We start from the raw sequence: 14,574 nt of genomic DNA, 5'->3' as shown, positions 1-14,574 counted from the left end.
CAGACAAGCGTTTCACGCCTTTTTTCACTGGATTGCCCTGGCAGATGCCATAGCATAGCAATCATGGTGCCTGTTTTGCCTTTTGTGAACTGTCACCGTATGTGTATTAGATGCCGCTCACAGAGGCGATTCAGCAGCGCTACACAGCAGCATGCTTTTGCTTTTGCATGACAGCAGAGATGGTTACCAGCCATACTGCACCATCTACCATACCATGATTTGGTAATAAGATGGGCATGGTTACCAGTCCTTTTGCACTGCACCATTTGGTGCTGTCATAAGTGCCCCTGGCCGACCAGCCAGGGGCGCAAAAGCCAAAATTGGGAATGACTCCCTGAGTCAATCCCTCCTTTTTGGTATCTAAAAATAGAATCAGTCCTGCCTAGAATATGGGCAAGTGTACTAGAGAACCACTGTATCATAGAACCAGAGAGCACAGCCACTCTGTGTCCGATCCTGCAGAAATTATGAGCTGTATGCTATTCACAGGGGGTGCTCCTGCAACAACACCACCTGTTCATTCCGATCTTCCCCCGGCCTTCCTGGGCTACCATACCATTGTCCCCCCACTTGTGTGATGAAGTAATAAAGAATGCAGGAATAAGACACAGTGACTTGTTTGTGAGAAATGAGTGGAAGGAAGCCTCCATCTGCAATGATAGTCCAGACAGGACATTAAGGACTGTGTGGAGGAAGGAGCCCAGCATCCCTCTGCTAGTCCAGGGGCAATTGAATCTTTTCTTTACAATGAAGGGTGGGGGCTGATGGAGCTCAGCCCCCTGTTGCTATTATGAGGACGGTTACCAGCCATACTGTACCATCTACCAAGAAAAATTAGGGCCAGGCACCCTTGATCAAATGCTAGTTGGCATGGTTACCAGTCCTTTTGCACTGTCCCATGTGCCAATAGGCTGATGATGAGAATGGGTACCAGTCATTTTGCACTGCCCCATGTGCCAATAGGCTGAGGATGAGGACGGGTATCAGTCATTCTGCACACCATCAGCCACCCATGGCGGGGGGGGAGCAAGGATGTTGGTGTTGAGTGCTGCAGCATCGCGTCTATCTGCAGCATTCAGTAAAGATAGGGTGACGTGTAAAAGAGTCAAGAGAGGACTGTTTTCCCTTTCACTTCTGGGGGTGGGGGGGTGCGTAAATTGCTGAGCTATGCCCTGACCCACCGCGGACACCGTGTTTGACCCTAGAAGCATTTGGAGCTCAGCCAAGAATGCAAATGCTTTTCGGAGACAGCAGGAACTGTGGGATACCTTGCGTCCTCATTCCCGCCTCCCTCCATGAGCGTTCATTTGATTCTTTGGCTTTCCGTTACGCTCGTCACGCAGCAGCGTGCTGAGTCTCTGCTATGCCGTCTGTCCGGAGATTTTTTAAAAATACTTCGGACCAGGTGTAACATTACAGTAATTCCCCTAATTAGATGCAGGAGTCTCCGAGCGAGATCACCCTGAGGACGGTCACTGAAGGAGCTAGAGAGCGCATGCTGCGTGAAAGCCAGCACAAACCAGGGCCCTATGCAGCCATGCTCGGGGAGGCAATGCTCCCTGAGTACCTCATGAAAGCCTGGCACGGAAACGTGTGCTACCACGGAGCACCCAATAAGGCAGCTCTCCCCAGGAACCTCCTGCGGAGGCTTTTCGATTACCTCCAGGAGAGCTTTGTGGAGATCTCCCAGGAGGATTTCTGTTCTATCCCCATATATAGAGAGACCTCCTTTTCACATACTTCAGATTCCTGTTATATTAAGCATACAAGTTTACATGGTTAAAGCACTTACCGACTGCTCCTTCCCCTGATTCAGGGTCCGGGTTAATGGCTGGGGAGGGTTGTTGGGGGATCTCCGTGACGGTGCTGAATAGATCCTGGCTGTCGGGGAAACCAGCGTTGTAAGCGCTCTCGCCTGCCTCATCCTCCACAAACCCTTCCTCATCTTCCCCGTCCGCGAACATCGCCGAGGAACTGGCCGTCGACACTGTCCCATCGTCAGAGTCCATGGTCACTGGTGGGGCAGTAGTGGCAGGCTCCGTAGCGTCCATTTGCCGCTTTGATTTTTTGGTTGCCTTGTCTGGGGTCCTTGATTTTCACGCGGCGCTGCGTTGCATCCCGGCTGTATCCTCTGTCTGTATCATGGCTTTGGAGACCTTCTTGTAGGTCTTTGCATTCCGTTTTTTGGAGCACAGCTCTGAAAGCACAGGCTCCTCGCCCCACACACCGATCAGATCCAAGAGTTCCCGGTCAGTCTATGCTGGGTCCCTCTTTCTATTCAGAGATTACATGAACTCCTCTGCTGGAGAGCTCTGCATTACTGCCAGTGCTGCTGAGCTCGCCCCGATGTTCAACCACGAAATGAGATTCTAACTGTCCAGACAGGAAAAGGAATTCAAATTTTCCCGGGTCGTTTCCTGTGTGGCTGGTCAGAGCATCCAAGCTCGGACTGCTGTCCAGAGCATCAACAGAGTGGTGCACTGTGGGATAGCTCCCGGAGCTACTAAGTTCGATTTGCATCCACACCTAGCCTAATTCGACATAGCCATGTCGAATTTAGCGCTACTCCCCTCGTCGGGGTGGAGTACCGAAGTCGAACTAAAGAGCCCTCTATGTCGAATTAAATGGCTTCCTGGTGTGGACGGGTGCACGGTTAGGTCGAATTAACGCTGCTAAATTCGAATTAAAGTCCTAGTGTAGACCAGGCCTCTGTGTTCTCCTGATAGACCTGACTAATTCCTTGATCTTAGTCCTAAACCGGACCCCCTCCTGCTGCACGTTCCTTCCTTTTTGTGATGTGTGATTGACTTTGCAATCTTGATTAGCTGGTGATTCCATGTGCACTTTGACTTCCACGGTCAGACACACAATACGCAGCGGTCAGCCAGGCATTGTCTCCTCTCCCTCATTTGAACAGAACCTGTCACTTTCTGGTGACCTGTCTTACCGACCTTGTACATTCTCAGTCTGTGTATACACACACACACACACAATCTCCTTACATATTGTCTGTACATACAGCTCACGATGATTATGATGACACGCATGACACAGGCTCGCAGTAGAGAACTTGCACGGCACTCTGCCAAATGAGTATGTAGCTACCAGACCCAGGGGGTTCCTGTAACTCCTATGCACCCGTCTGCCCCCTGCCAGTTGGCACCAAGAGGTCCCTCACAGCCCCCATCCTATGTATGGTTAATTGTCTGTATTGTGGTAGTACCGCGGGATCCCAGGGCCCCATTGTGCCAGGTGAGGTACAAACACAGAGCAGGAAAAGGGGTCCTGCTCAGGTGGCCTCGCGCTCTAAGAGGAGACAGCAGGGACAGGCATGGACCCAAGGTGCTGCTGTGACAGTTATAAGCAGCATAAGCAGCAGTTGCACCCACCAGCTGACCAACCAGGCACCTCAGCCAGCCTTTGGAAATGACTAATGGCTGAACCATCCCCAGAGGAGAGTTGGCTGCTGGGAGATTTATCCATTCAGCGCTTTCTGCTCCATACGAAGGTCTCTCTGGCTTCCTTTCCTCCTCCCCCTCCCTCTCCACTGTAACCCTGCTCCACACGGTACAAACCCCGTTCTCCCAATAGCCTCCTCACACTCCACTTGCTAATGTCCCATCTCCTGCAATCCCAGTCACGTAAGACCCAGTCATGTAACAGCTGATGTTATTTCCCAGGGTCGGTTCCCAACATCAGCTGCGAACTGTTGGGGAGGAGGCTGCACTTAGCTGAGGGTCATTAGCTCCAGGCAGCTGTAGTAAGTAGAGGCCCTGAGATAGAAACTTTGGTATCAAAGGCCTGGTATGAGGTCTGAGGCTTGAACTAAAGTAATGGTCAAGACTTTGCTAATATAAAGCAAAGTTAAGCTGTGAGCTAGAGGCAGGCCCCTGCTCACAGAAGTTGGCAAGAAAAGGGCTGATGTTGCATAAACATATATCCACATAGTATATTGAAGCATAAACATGGTACTAAGACACACCAATACTGAACATTCCACACAGATAACAAGGAACAGACTGACCCATCTCAATGACAGGGCCAAAAGGGTAATGTGATGGATAAAGTTGTTTTGTTCAAACCAACATGTACAAGGTGAGAGGTGGCACCTTACTATGTAGAGGGGTTGTATCTTGCTACGTAGAGGGGTTGCACCTCAATACGTCAGGTGTGATGTGTAACTTGTTTGTACCTGTGTAGAAGAATATATCCCTGGGGTGGTGTCTTTGTCCGGCCGAGGGGGCAGTGGAAAGTCCCGCCACTGACTGAGCCGAGTCCATTGACCATGGGCACATATTAGTAGTATGCCTGGTAGACTAAGTAATCTACGGGGAACTATTGTTGTATCCATATGGCAATAAACCTGGCCGATGTGCCTTCGTACCTTACTAGACTCTGTGGTCTTGGGGGTTCTCTTCGGGTCTGCTGTGTCAGCTATCTGCGCAGAGCTGGGACGGCACACAGAGGGAACACACTCACGCAGCCGAGTGATATCAACACCAAACAGAGCAGAGCACCACGCTGGTAGTGTCTGACAACACTGGTGACCCCGACCACTGATCTGGTGAGTAAGTGAACCTGCCCATGTAGGAATCATGATCTAACATGGCAGAAAACCTCTAGCTAGGCAACCCCCTGATCCCCTCCCTTATGATCCCCACGGAGTTTGATAACTCTTGGACCCACTGGATTGCCAGTAAGGGGGGGTCCATATGAATTGAAGAATGGGGAAACATGGACTGGCCTATGTAGAGCAATGTTAGAAACCGAGGCTCTGAGAAATAGTAATACAAGTAAAAAAGCAAGAATTCTGCGACTAATGTCTATGGCAGTGAGATGGTTGAAACAGCACACCACAAATGTGGCAGGGCAAGTAACAGTAACAAAGAAAGAGTTAAAAAAATCAAAAGAAGCTACAGGTGTGGTGCTCTGCTCTGTTCAATATTGGTATCACTCGGCTGCGTGCGTGTGTTCCCTCTGTGTGCCGTCCCAGCTCTGCACAGACAGCTGACACAGCAGACCCCGAGAGAACCCCCAGGACCACAGAGTCTAGTAAGGTACGAAGGCACATCGGCCAGGTTTATTGCCGTATCGGGCACAGTAGTAGTTCCCTGTAGATTTCTTAGTCTAATTCAGAGCCTATTCAGAGCAGACCCGATATTTCGGTAACAGTTTCTGGCGACTCCAGACGGGACTCTCCTAGCTCAGACATTGGACTCCGGATGGCTGCGGTGAACTGGGAACAGCGCCAACGGGGTGTTTAGCCCCTCTTCCTCGCTTCACCATGGCCCCTGGGGTTCGTGTTCCGATAAGGTGAGACCTAATAGGATAAGGAAACACTATCTGGTTCTGGTTCTGTTCTGTTTAACCGGTTACTGTTTTTCTGCTCTGTTCATTTGGGCGTTAGGTGTGTGGGCGGAACTGAACTTCTCATTCGTAATTCCTCAGGGTGGAAGCCATGTGTGCTATGAAGCTCTGAGGTTGTATTGAGATCCTTCTGTCCCATCCCCTGTAACGGACAGTGTAATAGAAGTAGGAAAACCTGGATTAGACCGTAATTCCCACTGATCTCTGAGTAATTCTCTTTTCAGGTTGAGTGTCAGCATATAGATGGGTGGGTCTCTGGATAAACCTTCTAAGGATAGCCCTTTAGGGTATATGTTAAGTAAATGGCCTTTATCCGGTGTTCAGAAAAGTATATCAAGGAAGAGCTTTGTACAACTTTGCACCCAGGACTGGCCAGCCCTGGGGACTGCATGGCCCGAATTTGGCTCCTTTGATATTCCAACTTATTTAACTCCTTTGCACCTGATATTAGAGAATCAAGCGCCTGGTCAAATGGACTATTGGTTTTTGTGGGACGATGAGGCTCATCGTCGCTTAAAGAAGATAAAAGTCCAGGCCCCTCTATTCCCGAAAGCTTCTGCCCCAAGTGAAGTCGATTGTTGGGAAGATAACCCCCTCTGTATTGTCCTAGACCGCGGCCACTCTCAGCAGCAATATCATAGATTGTGGCGGACCAGGTTTCCTTGTCTATGGGGCGCAAGACAGTGGCCCCCCCACCGAAGACTGAGGCAACCACAATTCAAGTTAATGAATCAACTAGTGGAGCGATGGGTAGTGGGTACACTTCTGTTCTGTCTACCGCCATTAGTCCATCTCATACGAGACAGGGAGTAGTCTAGAGGGAGGATGCGGTTAAAACCCAGGTATCCCTTCGGACCATCCCGGTACCCACTATGGCTGGAGAGGTTGTAGACCATTATGTACATGTCCCTTTTACTACAGCAGAACTTATGAACGGGCAAAACACTACGCCTCACCTCAGAGACGACCCGGACGTCATTCACAGGCGATTCCGTGCTATTTTTCAGTCTCATAATCCTGATTGGCAAGATGTGGGCCAACTTTTAGATTGCCTACTGTGCACGGAGGAGAAAGAGCGGGTCCTAAGTGGGGCCCGGGAGGCAGCGGAGGCTGCCGGTGACGGGCGTGATTTGATAGCTCTCACTAACCCTACCCAATGGAATCCGAATGATTCAACCCACCAGACAAACTTAAAGAAATTCCTAACCCATGTTTTGACAGGTATAAAACAAGCAGGAGAAAGAACTCTAGATTGGTCAAAAGTCCATAATACTGCGCAAGGGAAAGAAGAACACCCTTCTGACTTTGATGAGAGACTTTGTAAAGCATTTTGTACTTTTACTAATATAGACCCTAAGGCTGCAGATACACAGTCCACGGTCAGGCTTATTTTTATCTCTCAGTCAGCTCTGGACATTAAGAAGCGATTGCAGCAGCTCGAAGGCGCTGAGGGAAAATCCCTGGAGGAACTGGTAAGCGTAGAAACCCGTGTGTATCACATAAGAGATAAAATTCAAGAGACCAAACAGGTGAGAATGCTAGCAGCCCTTGTGAACGCGGGGAGCGAAAGACAAGGAGGGAGGTGGGGACCCCCCAAGTGGTAACCGAAGGCAGATAATGGGGGGGGGCAAGCCATGCAAATGATATATGCCATTACTGTAAGCAACTTGGTCACTGGAAAAGAGAGTGCCCAAACCGACATACCGGACAACAGCCCCGACCTCGATATCAGATGGAAGTGGAAAGAACAGATGCTGTCAATAGTGAGGAATGATGGCAACCCGGGGGTCCACTTGTTACCTACTCAAATTACTTTACCACTTATGTTTGTTCCTCCACAGACCCCCAGGTCCGTTTAACTCTGGGAGGAACCGCTTATTCTTGTCTTTTGGACTCGGGGGCTGCCCTTTCCACTGTTATTGCCAAGCCAAAGGAAGGAAACATGGGGGGAGGGATAGCTCAGTGGTTTGAGCAGTGGCCTGCTAAACCCAGGGTTGTGAGTTCACTCCTTGAGGAGGCCACTTAGAAATCTGGGGCAAAAATTGGTCCTGCTAGTGAAGGCAGGGGGCTGGACTCAATGTCCTTTCAAGGTCCCTTCCAGTTCTAGGAGATTGGTATATCTCCAATTATTACCTTTAAACCTCACAGATAAAAGCATTCCAGTAATGGGTATAGGCAGAAAGCATTTTTGTTAGCTCCTGACAGCCCAGTTAATCTTCTAGGTAGAGACTTGCTGTGTAAATTACATGCTCAGATTTTCTTTTCAGCTGATAAAATCATTCTTTGGTTGCCTCAGAATCAACTCCCCCAGCTATGTGCCGCATTAACCCAGGCTACCGAGTACCCAATCCTGCCTGCGAGCCCAATGAACCTGCCTGAATGACTCAGATGAGAGGTACACGCCTCCCTATGGGGCACTTCCAAAACAAACCTTGGCATTCTCCAGACAGAGCCTGTGCAAATAACCCTGAAGCCAGACATTGACATTCCTCGAATCAGGCAATATCCCATCCCCCTAGAAGCTCTGCTGGGCCTCTGGAATCTTATCAACACATTCCTACGGTTGGGAGTGCTTATTTGTACTTCATCGCCTTTCAACACCCCCATTCTGCCTGTTAGAAAACCTGACCTGGATCCAGAAGGAAAACTGGTATACCAATTTGTGCAGGACTTGCGTGCAGTGAATAAAGTTGTTCAGGCTGGACACAATGTGATACCTAATCCTCACACAATTCTGACTGCCATTCCAGCAGGTACTGCTTGTTATTCAGTAATAGATCTGTGTAATGCCTTTTTTAGTATTCCTCTAGATCAAGACAGCTGGGATATCTTTGCATTTACATGGACGGACCCAGAGACCGGGAGAGCAGAACAACTGACCTGGACTCGGCTACCACAGGCATATGTTGAGTCCCCAACTATTTTTTCCTCCATCCTGGCACGTGATTTGGCTGATATCAACTTACTGGGTGGGTCTACGTATCTATTGTATGTGGATGATGTCCTGGTTTGTTCCCCGGATCAGGTAACATGTGAAACGGACACTATTTGCCTGTTAAATTGCTTAGCAGAGAAGGGACATAAAGTATCTCCCTCTAAACTTCAGTTTGCTAAGGATAAGGTCACTTATCTTGGCCATGTGCTCACTCCAGGGCATTGGGTGTTATCCAGCTTCTGTGTCCAGTCAATCCTCAATATCCTCTGACCAGAGACAAAACGTGAAATGCGGGGATTTCTAGGCCTTGCAGGATTTTGCCGTTCCTGGATTCCAGGTTTTGGGGAGATGGCAAAACCCCTTTTTGAACTGATCACTCATGATGCCGAGGAACCCCTATATTGGGACTCTGAAGCTATAAAAGCCTTCCAGGGGATTAAAACAGCTTTGGTCTCAGCCCCAGCCCTAGGACTCCCTGATTATCGAAAGCCTTTTGTTCTCTATGTACATGAGCGGCTAGGGGTGGCCTCTGGTGTTCTTACACAGACCTTTGGGCCTAAGGAATGACCTGTGGCTTATTATTCCCAGAAATTGGATGCTGTAGCACAAGGTTTTCCTGGCTGTCTCCAAGCAGTGGTTGCAGCTGGTCTCCTGGTACCCCAAGCAGAAAAGATTACCTTGGGCCATCCGATGACCCTACGGACCCCTCATGCAGCCAAACAACTGTTAGTCCAAAAAGGCACTCAGCATTTAACCAGTCAGAGACTAACGCACTTGGAAGTTTCTTTGTTATCTAGGACCAACTTGAAAATTGAACAGTGCCATAACTTGAATCAGACTCTGAAACTTAAACTCTCTAAACTGTGCGCTCAGACTAGGCTGAAATGGCTTCAGGCCCTGCCTCTAGTTCTTCTGGCAGTTCTGCCCCCAGAGGCCGGCTCTGTCTCTCACCCTTCGAACTTTTGTTTGGCAGGCCATACACCGGATTTGCTGATCCAGGACCTGTGTCTGATTTAGCCACTTGGGGTGACGAGGAACTAACCAGATATGTTGTTTCCCTCCAAACTACTCTCACTTCTCTCCACGGGTACGCAGCTCAATTTCAGTCCCTACCCGCTGATGTCCCTGCCCATTGGATTGCTCCAGGAGACTGGGTCTATGTGAAAGAGTGGAAACACGAGCCTCTCCAACCCCGGTGAGCGGGCCCTTTCCAAGTCCTCCTTACTTCTCACACTGCAGTTCGAGTGCGAGAACGTAACACTTGGATTCATCACACCCGAGTCAAGCTAGCCCCTAGGCCGGGGCCAGAAGCAGACGACTCCGGATCTCAAGGGAGCCCCGCCAGCTCTTCCCACCGCGACCCGGAAGAGCCTGAAGCAGATGATACCTGGAAGGCTGAGCCTCTCGAGGCAGTAAAGCTCCTGTTCCGATGGAACAAGCCCTGAAACTTTTACTGTCTATGAATTTCTGGGTGGTGGGACAATGGTTACTCGGTTTCAGTTTGCCCTTTGTACATGCCAACCCCCACCCAGTGACTGGCCACATTGGGACACCTGTCTGATTGCTGGCTGTGCCACCAAACTCGTTCTGAAGAAGGAATAGGGTTGTGGGCTGTTCCTGTGAATCTTTCCGAGGTACTCTCCTTGCAGGTAGTACGAAAAACCGAATGGTCATGGGTAGGGGAATATCAGTATAATAAATTCGGGATGGTATCTGAAGTTTGGCATTATTACTGGGCAGCTAAGGGGGTCCCTCTTTTTGATATCCTTGGGATTGGATATAGTCTGCCCCTTTGCTTGGAAAATGCTAAAGGGATTGGGAAAGAAGTAGGCTACCTTCCCCTTGCGGCCTATGACCAAACCCTTCAGTTTGATATTGGGACTGGGATGTTTCCCCCTTTAAATACTTCTGAGAATGCCCAGAGACTCTCTTGCCTCCTAGACAGGGCCTTTACTGTAAGAGAAACAGGCATTCTTCACCAAGGGAAATGGATCCCTTCATTCCTCCCGCTGGGCCCCATAAATAGTACTCATACATTTTATATGGATATTTACTCTGGCATTGTGTTGCCTCACCCATCCCTTGAAAAAAATGTTTGGATGCCCACAGCCCATGGGATCGCTTGCAAGTTTTACAGCTAATTTGTTTGCTGTTATGTATTGTGGGGGCATCTTAAATGCTACCCATGCCCTGGGGCATTTAAATGTCTCCCATTGGAGGTGCCAGGACCACATGGTATGTACCCCCAAGCAGTGGGACGTATTAGTGACCTGGCACCACCGAGTCGCGGGTAATACCCTTACCCTCTATTTGGAGACCCCTGGCTTATATTTCATCTGTGGCCATAACGCCTACAAAGCTCTCCCTTCTGGTTGGCAAGGTCGGTGTGGTGTGGCCTGGGTGTTGTCTGATGTCCAAATTAACAGCACGTTTGATTCTAGTCAGATTCTCAACCTAGGAAGCTATTCTCACATGCTTTTTACCACCCCACCCCCCCGTAAGGACTAGAACCAAGCGGGCCGAGAATCCCTTAGTTGTCAGGCAGACAGGGTTCCATTCCTTTGTTTGTGTGCTCATTCCTGGGATGGGGGTAGCTGAACTAGAGAGAACAATTGTAAATATTTCTGCAGAGCTTGAGAAACCAGCCAATGCATCAATAGACGCTTTCCAGAAACTGCAACGGGAGATTGATGAAGTAGCAGAAGTGGCTTTGCAAAATAGACGTGTGTTAGATGCCATGAATGCTGAAATGGGGGGGGCTTGTGCTCGCATTGGAGAAAAATGTTGCTTATATGTTAATCACTCTGGCTTAATTGAAAAGGATTTACAAGCTATTCAGAATGCTGCTGTTGTATTTCATGCTGTATCTCTTGATCACAGCTTTAGTTTTGAGGACCTCCTCCCAGACCTTTTCCGTCCAATTGTTAAATGGATTGTTTTCTGTCTATTTTTCCTGTGTGTTATGTGGATAATGATTCAATGTGCAAAATGTCTGTGTAATACTGTAACCAAAGGCTCTGCTGTCCTGTCTCTTCAGTTTGATCGTAAATTACGTAACGGGCCTGACAATCTGAGCTTATCAGGCCTGAAGGGGGGACTGTGAAAGCTATTCAGTGCCCCCCCCGCCCTTTTAATAGTTTTGCAAACGGCCAGTAGGTGGAGGTAGAAGCCTCCAAAAACCTCTCGTACACAGTACCCTGAACTTTTCAACGAACCTTCCTTTTCTGCTGCAAAGCAGAAAAAATCTTGCTCCAAGCCAGTTTTCCCTGACCAGATAACATTTTCACGGGGTCCGGTAACCACCAATGAACCAATGAAGTGTTAACACGGCATGGTCTTTGTCTGAAAGTGTATAAAAAGCTTGTGAAACTTGTGTACAGTAGAGTCTTCTGTATCTATTACAGAGTTCTCCTTTCTTCTGCAGAATAAAGCATTTTTCCTTATCCCTATCAGGCTGTTATTGGCTCTCAGCTAGGCAGAACCGATATTTCGGTAACACAAGCACAGAGTCTGAGGGTACGTTTACACTTACCGGGACGGTCAACGCGGCGAGTTCGACTGCTCGTAGTTCGAACTATCGTGTCTGATCTAGACGCGATAGTTCGAACCCCGGAAGCGCTAGTTCGAACTCCGGTACTCCACCGCGGCAGGAGGAGTTGCCGGAGTCGACCTTGGAACCACGGAGTTCACTTCCGCGGCGTCTGGACAGTAAGGAAGTCGAACTAGGGTAGTTCGAATTCAGCTACGTTATTCACGTAGCTGAATTCGCGTACCCTAGTTCGACCCCCGAGCTTAGTGTAGACCAGGGCTGAGTGTAGAAAGAAACTTTTAATAAAAGAGAGGAAGTAACAGCATTAATTTGGGAAAACACCACAAATAGGGTTCATAAACCATGAGTAAAAAACCCACCTTCAAGTAGGTTGGGCTGTGTCCTTTCCCCCTCAGGTTCTTAAGTCCAGCAGCACAAAAGTCCCTTCTCTGCACCCCACTCACAATTGCTGCCCTTGGTCAGTGCAGACCCAGAGTTCAGAGGGGCACCTGCAGAGTTCACCTCCCCCTGGGTGGAGTAAAGAGGCACCTTACTCACTCCGCTGCTTGGGCACTCGCTCACTGCCCCTCTCTGCCAGCCACCTTGCTGGCCACTCACTGGCTGCTCCTGCTGACCACCCTGTCACTGCTCTCACCAGCCACCCGCTCACCACCTCTCTCCACCGCAGCCCTGCTGGCAGCTCACTGCACCTCTCCACCGCCACCCTGATCAGGGCTGGCTCTGGGTTTTTTGCTGCCCCAACCAAAAAAAAATAAAAAGAAGAAGATGGAGTGCCTCCCCCAGCGTTTAAATGCTGCCTCTTGAAAAATACCAGCCCCAAGCATGTGCTTGGGGCACTGATTCCTAGAGCCAGCCCTGACCTTGCTGGCCAATTATTGTGCCCCCACCTCACCAGCTGACTTTTACTGGCCCTCTGGTGCTACTTGCCTCACTCTCTGCACATCAGTCTCTTAGTAATCTTAAACTCTTTGCAGGCTGGGCAGAAACACTGCCCAATCTGAAGCAAATTCAGCTCTCAGTGATTTCTAGCTCTGGGCAGTCAGTGCAGAGCCACAGTCCTACCACACCTGGTTCCAGTTCTGACTGAGCAATTAAAATAACAAAAAGACTTCTAATGAAGTCTACTTAGCTCTTCTTTTTGATCAGTGGGGGGAAAAAAGGTTGAGGAAGTCCCTTCAGTAGGGACTATACAACCTAACAGCTATGATATCTCTTCCCCCTTTCACTATCACAGGGCTCTGACATTTGAGCACCTGGCTTAACGAGGATCTTTCAATTGAGGGTGACCCCCTCATTTGGGACAGGTTAAGCATAGCCAGGGGTGAGCTGCATCCGGTTCGCACGGGTTCGCACAAACCGGTTGTTAAATTTAGAAGCGGTTTTAGAACCGCTTGTTAACTGGCTTCCCTGCCAGGGAAGCTTTGATGGACTCTGAACGGGAAGCCTGTAATTCCTCCTCCTGGCTACTGGGCAGCGCGAGCTGAGGGGGCCATGTGAGCTGCCGCCTGGCCCTGTTGCTGCTGCTGCTCCTCGAACCTCTGGCCCTGGGGCTCCTGCTGCTACATGGTGGGTTCCCAGCTGCTCCCAGCCGCTCCCCCCCGTGTGAGTGTCTGCACCCCTCCCCCTCCTTCCCTGCCTGCACCTCCTGTCCACAGCCAGCCCCTGTCCGCACCCCCTGCCCGCAGCCAGCCCCTGCCCACAGCCAGCTTCTGTCTCCACCCCCTGCTCACAGCCAGCTCCTGCCTGCACCCCCTGTCCACAGCCAGCCCCTGCCTGCACCCCCTGCCTGCAGACAGCCCCTGCCTGCAACCCCTGCCCACACAAAGCCCCTTCCCACAGCCAGCCCCTGCCTGCACCCCCTGCTCACAGCCAGCTCCTGCCTGCACCCCCTGCTCACAGCCAGCCCCTGCCTGCACCCCCTGCCTGCAGACAGCCCCTGCCTGCAACCCCTGCCCACACAAAGCCCCTTCCCACAGCCAGCCCCTGCCTGCACCCCCTGCCCACAACAAGCCCCTGCTGAAGCCCCTGCCCGCAGCCAGCCCCTGCCAGCAGCCTGCCCCTGCCTGCACCCCCTGCCCACAGCCTGCCCCTGCCTGCACCCCCTGCCCACAGACAGCCCCTGCCTGCACACCCTGCCCACAGCCAGCCCCTGCCTGCAGCCAACCCGTGCCCACAGCCTGCCCCTGCGTTCACCCCCTGCCCATAGCCAGCCCCTGGCCTCATTCTTCCCCTGCCTGCACCTCCTGTCCGCAGCCAGCCCCGGCCCACAACCAGCCCCTGCCCACAGCCAGCCCCTGCCTGCACCCTCTGCCCACAGTCAGCCCCTATCCGCAGCCAGCTCCTGCCCCCACCCCCTGCCCCCACCCAGCTCCTGCCTCCACCCCCTGTCCACAGCCAGCCCCTGTCCACAGCCAGCCCCTGGCCACAGCCAGACCCTGCTGCACCCCCTTCCCACAGCCAGCCCTTGCTGCACCCCCTGCCCACAGGCAGCCCCTGCCTGCTGCCAGCCTCTGCTTCACCCCTACCCTCAGCCAGCCCCTGCCTGCACCCCCTGTCCACAGCCAGCTCCTGCCTGTTGTGTATTTGGTTGTCATGGTTTTTGTTCCTATGGCAACTGACTTAGATTATTAGGGGATAGTTCAGCCAGCTTCAGCTGGCTGAGTGAGCTCTCTGTGTCTGTAAATAAAATGGTAGTTTTGTTAGCTGTCTGCTCTCTGGCCTC

At 50.9% G+C, this 14,574-nt stretch overlaps 1 protein-coding gene across 1 annotated transcript in view; it reads left to right on the top strand.

Annotated features, from left to right (window-relative positions):
* The window catches only part of LOC120393770 (GTPase IMAP family member 1-like), a 31,951-nt gene extending 22,204 nt beyond the window's left edge, over positions 1-9,747 (top strand). The window contains exon 3 of the mRNA XM_039518266.1: positions 9,542-9,747. Coding sequence (XP_039374200.1) covers positions 9,542-9,747 — 206 coding nt within the window. The remainder of the gene's footprint in view (positions 1-9,541) is intronic.
* The last annotated feature ends 4,827 nt before the right edge of the window (positions 9,748-14,574 follow it).

Source organism: Mauremys reevesii, unplaced genomic scaffold (genome assembly GCF_016161935.1).
Source record: "Mauremys reevesii isolate NIE-2019 unplaced genomic scaffold, ASM1616193v1 Contig3, whole genome shotgun sequence".
Classification (NCBI taxonomy): Eukaryota; Metazoa; Chordata; order Testudines; family Geoemydidae; genus Mauremys; species Mauremys reevesii.
Note: the sequence above shows the minus strand (reverse complement) of the source record. Positions and strands in the feature narration are given on the sequence as shown.